Source organism: Sminthopsis crassicaudata, chromosome 3 (assembly GCF_048593235.1).
Source record: "Sminthopsis crassicaudata isolate SCR6 chromosome 3, ASM4859323v1, whole genome shotgun sequence".
In the NCBI taxonomy this organism is placed as follows: Eukaryota; Metazoa; Chordata; class Mammalia; order Dasyuromorphia; family Dasyuridae; genus Sminthopsis; species Sminthopsis crassicaudata.
Window position 1 is genome coordinate 440721423 of NC_133619.1, and position 6477 is coordinate 440727899.

The following is a 6477-nucleotide window of genomic DNA, read 5'->3' on the forward strand; positions in this document are numbered from 1 at the left end:
AATGTGCAGACGGATCTAAGTGCCAAAGATTTCGAGGGAAAGAGCAAAGAACCAGGGTTTACCTGGCTCTCAACACCTTTTTTTATTGTGATTAATGTATTTGAAAATAGAGATAAAATCTGACCTAGGATTTACTTCGAGTAATTTATGATAAACAAAATGGGAGGAAGTGAAAACTTTTTTCTTCATTTGGAGCAATAGGTCATAGTCGTTTTACACTCCTCCTGAGTACCCTATTCCCCCATTACCCACCCACCCAATTCCCTTCCCCCTTCCATCCCCTCTTCTTTCATCGCTGCTCCGAGAGCCTCGGCCTTAGAACAGCAGCGGCTGCCGCAGCCGCAGCACACGCCATGTGACACCCGCCTCCTGTCTGGGAGTTCTAAGGAACCCGGAGACTTCTGCGGGGCCGGAATAGCGATTGGCTGTTGCTAGGTGACGTCGCCTGCCCTCACGTGACAAGTGTTAAATGCCCGCCCGGCAGGAGCCAGCTCCTCAGACAATCGTAAAGCTGCTCCTGACCGCTCACCTGCTTCTGCCTCCCAGAGCCTACCACTGCTGCCCCCGCCGCCCCTCCCCTTCAGTTCTCCTCCCCCGCCCGTGCCCAGTGCTGGCAGTGGAGGAGAGCATGGTGGGCTAGAGGATGAGTCGGCCAGCAGCCACAGAGGCAGTGGTCCCGAGTGGTCCCCACTGATCGCCTCCCCCGCCCAGAAGAGGAGGAAGAGGAGGAGGAGGAGGAGGAGGAGGGGTTCCTAGATAATTGCCACATTTCTTGTTTTCCTTCTCTCCCACCCCCTTCCCCGTAATTACTTTGGTTGCCCGAGGGGAGAGGGAGCGACGGAGGAGCCGCCCGCCTAGTCTTCCCGGGTGCCCCACCGCCTGCTCCTTCCCGTCCCGGGGCAGGATGACTGGAGTCTTTGACAATCTGGTGGCTGATATGCACTCGAACCAGATCACTGCCTCCAGCAGTTACCACCAACACCACCACCAGCACAGCGGCAGCGGCAGCAGCAGCACGAGTCTGCACAAACCCCAGGAGTCCCCCACGCTGCCCGTGTCCACCGCCACGGACAGCAGCTACTACACCAACCAGCAGCACGGGGCAGGGGGCAGCGGCGGCGGCGGCGGGTCCCCCTACGCGCAGATGGGCTCCTACCAGTACCACGCCAGCGGCCTCAACACCGTCCCTTACTCTGCCAAAGCGGGCTACGACCTGGGCTACACCGCGGCGTACAGCTCCTATGGGCCCTACGGAACCAGCTCCTCCCCGGCCAACAATGAGCCCGGTACGGGTAATACTTGCACAACTAATTGGTGCTGTCTTTCTTGCTTCAGGTTAGGGGGGAAAGTTAGGGGGGAAGGGTTCTTAGTATCTGCCTGGTCTCTTATATTTTGCAGGTTATTAGCCCCCCCATCTGTGTTTCTCCTATTCCATTCACCCCATCCTTTAGTTTCCCACTTTTTTTTTTCTCTTCCTCAATTCCGAAACTGGTTTCCTTGGCCGAAGAAGTCTTTTAAGAAGTTGAGATGAGGAGAAATTTTCAAGAAAGGGGGTAATACGCATACAATGTATTAGTTTACTTTTTTCTTTTTATCCGAGTTTCTTTTTCTGTAATACATTTCTTTTGCTTCTTTTTCGTCCCACGCCACCCCACCCGCCTTTAAAAAAGAAAGTTTTGAGGAAGGGCGGAGGGAACCTGATTCATTCGCAACCGAAAATCCCTAGAAAGAAAATTAGGTGAAGTTTCTCGGCCCGGGGATTGATTTTCTGACCACCACACTTTAAGAGACAATGTGTGATGGGGCACCAGCGGGCGTCCCAGTTCTAGTTTGGCGGGTTCCTTCATTGTTCTCTCTCTTATTGTCTTTCTTTCGTTGCAGAAAAAGAAGAATGCGAGCCCGAAATCAGAATAGTGAACGGGAAGCCAAAGAAAGTGAGGAAACCTCGAACCATTTATTCCAGTTTCCAGTTAGCAGCTCTTCAGAGGCGATTCCAAAAGACTCAGTACTTGGCACTGCCCGAAAGAGCTGAACTAGCCGCCTCCCTAGGCCTCACACAGACTCAGGTAAAGGGCTCCCAGATTTTCCTGCCCCCTGAGCATGGTTTTTTGACCGCTGGAGATTTTCCAACCTTGAAGTTGGCCCAGGGGCAGGAGTTCTAGCTGTAATGAATTTCCATCCATCCATAGTTATTACATATACGTACTCTAAAAAGGCCTGCTGACTCACAATTCAGCATATGAAATTAGAAGTGACAAATCCTTAGTGGCTAGAATAATGGCATTGACCAGTGGGAGTGAGAAAGGATAAACTTAATTAGCATTCAGGAATAATGTTCAGATAAAAGAGTTGTAATAATTGAATGGCCCTTCCTTTCTATAACTTTTCATTAGTTCCCTGCTCTTATAACGTATACTCTTGCCCACCCATTCATGGATTTAATAAATATCCACTCTTTAAAAAAAAAAAAAATTTCCCAGTTGATCAAAAGTAAACTGAATTCATTTTCTGAACTGATTGAGATCTTCAAAGTTCTCTTCCCTATTGTCTCGATCTCTGTTTCTTCTTCTTCCTTTTCTTGCCTCAACTTCTCTGTACATTAATTAACCAGTTTCCCTTTTCCACAAAGGTCAAGATCTGGTTCCAGAATCGCCGTTCTAAGTTCAAGAAAATGTGGAAAAGTGGAGAGATTCCTTCAGACCAGCATCCCGGGAGCAGTGCCTCTCCACCCTGCGCATCACCTCCCGTCTCAGCACCAGCTACCTGGGATTTCGCCCCTCACCAGCGGATGAACAGCGGAGGAGGAGGCGGCAGTGGAGGTAGCGCTAGCGGAGGTGGAGGTAGCTCAGGCTCCAGTCCCAGCAGCGGTACTTCAGCTTTCCTGGGCAACTATCCGTGGTACCACCAGGCTTCCAGCTCGGCTTCCCACCTCCAGGCCAGTGCACCGCTCTTGCAGCATACTCAGCCCCCGCAGGCCCATCATCACCACCATCCCCACCACCATCATCACCACAGCAGCAGCAGCTCAGCCGTGAGCGCAGGGACGATATTTTAACTTTGGAAGAGACTGGGTGAGAGAGAGAGAGAGAGAGAGAGAGAGAGAGAGAGAGAGAGAGAGAGAGAGAGAGAGAGAGAGAGAGAGAGAGAGAGGGAGAGAGAGAGACTCCCCACAGTGGCTGCTGCCTACCCACAGTACTTCTTTATTCTTCTTTCATCCCGGACCCCAGTCCACAATCCCCTCTCCTTGAGCAAAGAGGGAAGGCACACCCCAAAAGCCCCTGCTCCTCTTAGAACAGATTCTGGTACTTTGATAGCCCTTTCCCCTCCAACTGTCCCAATGTATTTGTAAAGTTATGAGGCTTTATGCCCTGTGGGGTTTTGTGTGTGCTACGTGGGGAAAGGACTTTGGTTAGTCGGGATACCCAAGGGAATAGGGGCTTCTGCCACATTTCAGTTCAGCTTCTTTCTCCCCAAGCTCTCTTTCAAGACCGGACTTACCAATAACTCTCCACTCTCAGTCTTCTCTACCCCCACCTCCACCCCTGTCCTTAAAGGTCAGGGAACTTCTCCCCGAAGCTATGAACAAAGTCCTGAAGAGTGATGTTTTCCTCCTTCCTTCCCAGCTTGGCCATTTCTCCCTCTCCCCAAGGGTTCACGCTGAATTGCGTTGCTCTTTTCCAGGGTCAGTCGCTCAGCATCCTGTTCTGCCTCCAACCCTTTCTCTTTCCCTCACTCCCACCCCCCACATACACACACTCGTGAGAGCAAAAAAGAATCCTCCGTTATAAACTTCATTGTGAGCCCAATTCCATTCTTTTCCTTCCTCAACTTCCCCTTTCCTCACATTGTCCTTGCCGACTTTTTTTTTTTTTCTTTTTTGCTGTGGTGTGTGTTCCTGGCCCTCGTCCCCTTAGCTCTCTAGGAAAAAGCATAGGAGATCTCCACTCCTCCTCCTCCTCCTCATCCATCACCAGTGGAGTTTTTTTATTTTTATTTTTTAAAAGTTTAGGTGCCTTTGCGGATGACCTCATTTTGATGTTAAAAACGATTTTTTTTATATGTGGACATTGCAAAAAAAAAAAAAAAGTGTTTAAATTATCTTTTTTAAAATCAGTTCAGGATTATTATCCTGAAAAACACACACACACAAAGTTTGTAAATAAAGGTGTTCGTGCAGATTTCCCTCCCCCTCCCTTGATTTATTTGTAAAAAAAAAAAAAAAAAAAAAAAAAAAAATTCAACTTTCAGACTTTTTGGTGAACCAACTGTAAAGAATTTCGAGTTAGCAGCAGCCTCATTCTCCCCCTCCCACTTTTTAAAAATTTTCCCCCTCGAAAACTTTCCTTCTCTCAGTTAAATTAAGCTACTGATTTCGTTTTTCTTTTATTTTAAACCCAAGATCTTTGTTCTTTAAAGGAAAGGTATTTTTGAGTTATTTATTATGAAAACAACATACTCTTAATGTCGATTTTACAATATGAAGAGATTATTTAAATAAATTATTGTTTTCATTGTACTTGCACCGTATTTCCTTGGACATCGCGATGGAGACCTAAATTGCAGGCTGGTGGTCCTTTGTACATCAGCAGCCAAGGTCAAAATGGACTTGCTCGGGCCCCAAGTGCTTGCAGCTGCTCACACTGCGCTCAGAATCCTCTCGGCTATTGTCCCATCTGAGGTCTGTTTTATCTGCTACGGCAGATGACAAGTTTTAGGTATTAGCAGTTGAGCGGAGGAAAGAGATTGGGATCTGGGGAAAACTGAAAGACGGCCTTTCGTGTCTTGGAGCCGCGGCAGTCATAAGTTCACGATCTCCTATTGTGGCAGAACAACTCGCTCAGTTTGCCTGGAGGATGGGGGCGACCGCGGCCCCGGCCCTATGAATCACTCAGCTCACGCTCGGGCTCCCAGACTCGGCCCCGCCCCTCCCTCCCTCCCCTTCCTCGAGCTGGCGCCACTGACTTTTAGCCCCGGACTGTCTCCCGCCGCCCACGTCACCCCACCCCTGCGTAGCTGGTGTTGCTGCTGTTGTTGCTGGTGCTGCGGGTGTTGCTGCTGTTTGTTATTGCAGCCGAAGCCTCCGGCCTCCGCAGCGCAAGCCTGGGTAGTTGATAAATGGAACTGACCGGTTCTAATTCCAGTACTTGTCCTCGCGTCGGGCCGATTCCGCTCCCACCTGCCCTAGCGCGGGCTCCCGGGTTCTTGCCTAGAAGGCCGAGGAGTTTGTGCTTTGTTTGGCCTGGACCCCTATGAGGAGTTGCATTCACACACACACACACACACACACACACACACACACACACACACACACACAAACACACACACACACACTCAGCTGCTTTGGAATGCAGTTAGACCCGAGCGCTGGAATTGAATACGCACACATCCATACAAAATTGATTGCTGTAGCACGCTTCCAACTCATTATTTGTAACATGGGAAGGCTGTGAGTTCTCTGCTCACCCACCTAGCAAGTACCTACAGGTACATTCGTTTGCCTTTACTTTTGACACCTATACATCCAACAGAAACCACTGAGGATAAAAGTGAATTTTATTGCTTCGGTGAACCAATGGATTCCGGGGCTAGACATCACTTCCTCTTGCCCCTCGAAGCGTCATTGGTCAAGAGATCTAAGGGATTCTTTCACTCACCTGAAGAATCGATTCTCAAACCTAGTAACCCTAACCCTAACTATGGAATAGGAGGGAAATTGTCCTTATTTTTTATTAGAAAATGCAGAAAATGAAATTTTGATATTTTTTTGTATAGAAAGATAATAGATTGTAAAGCCAAAAAGGTCTTTACAATCTAAACCAAATCACGGATAAGGAAAAAAAAAAATCGGGGCTGAAGAGTGGGACTATATATGATTGGTCTAAAGATAGTTCAAGCAGTAATAGCAGAGATCTGAGTTGACTCTTTATCCCTTTTTTTTTTTTTCCCAATTGAGGCAGCCTCCAAGACATCACTCACCATTCATAAAGAGGGAACAATATTAGGAGAAAAGGGTTAATCCACTGCTAAGAAAAAAAAAAAATCTGCTTCCCAAACTAGAGGACCAAGATCGAGTCAAAGAGAGGCATTGTCTCTTGCTCTTCTCTGATCTGTTAAAATAAGAGTTTGGAAAAGATCTGGTTGCTTTGCCAGATAGTTGTGAGCAGAAAAGAATGGAAAACCGCAGCTTGGGCTACATGAAGATCCAGTATTTCTCTTTTTTGACCATTAAATCTTTAAATAGTTGCACTGTTGTCTGAGGTGTTGTTTTTAGTGATCATTTCCAGTTTGAGGAACCGCCATGACAAGTGGAGCCTAATATCAACACGAGATTAAGGGGTTCATGGACTTCAAATATCTTCCCTTCGAAATTTCAGTCTGGTTTTCCCAGGCCAGAACTGGAGTACCACGACCCTAAACCCCCTCGGTTCCCTACCCTTCTGGGCTCCAGAATTCCATGGCCTTAGGATGCTAAAAATC

At 47.9% G+C, this 6477-nt stretch overlaps 1 protein-coding gene across 1 annotated transcript; it reads left to right on the forward strand.

Annotated features, from left to right (window-relative positions):
* The first annotated feature begins 515 nt into the window (after positions 1–515).
* On the forward strand, positions 516–4516 carry DLX2 (distal-less homeobox 2). Its single transcript, XM_074303121.1, has 3 exons — positions 516–1286; positions 1882–2066; positions 2630–4516. Exons 1-3 carry the CDS (start codon positions 905–907, stop codon positions 3053–3055), a joined length of 993 nt encoding a protein of 330 aa, XP_074159222.1. The 5' UTR covers positions 516–904; the 3' UTR covers positions 3056–4516.
* The last annotated feature ends 1961 nt before the right edge of the window (positions 4517–6477 follow it).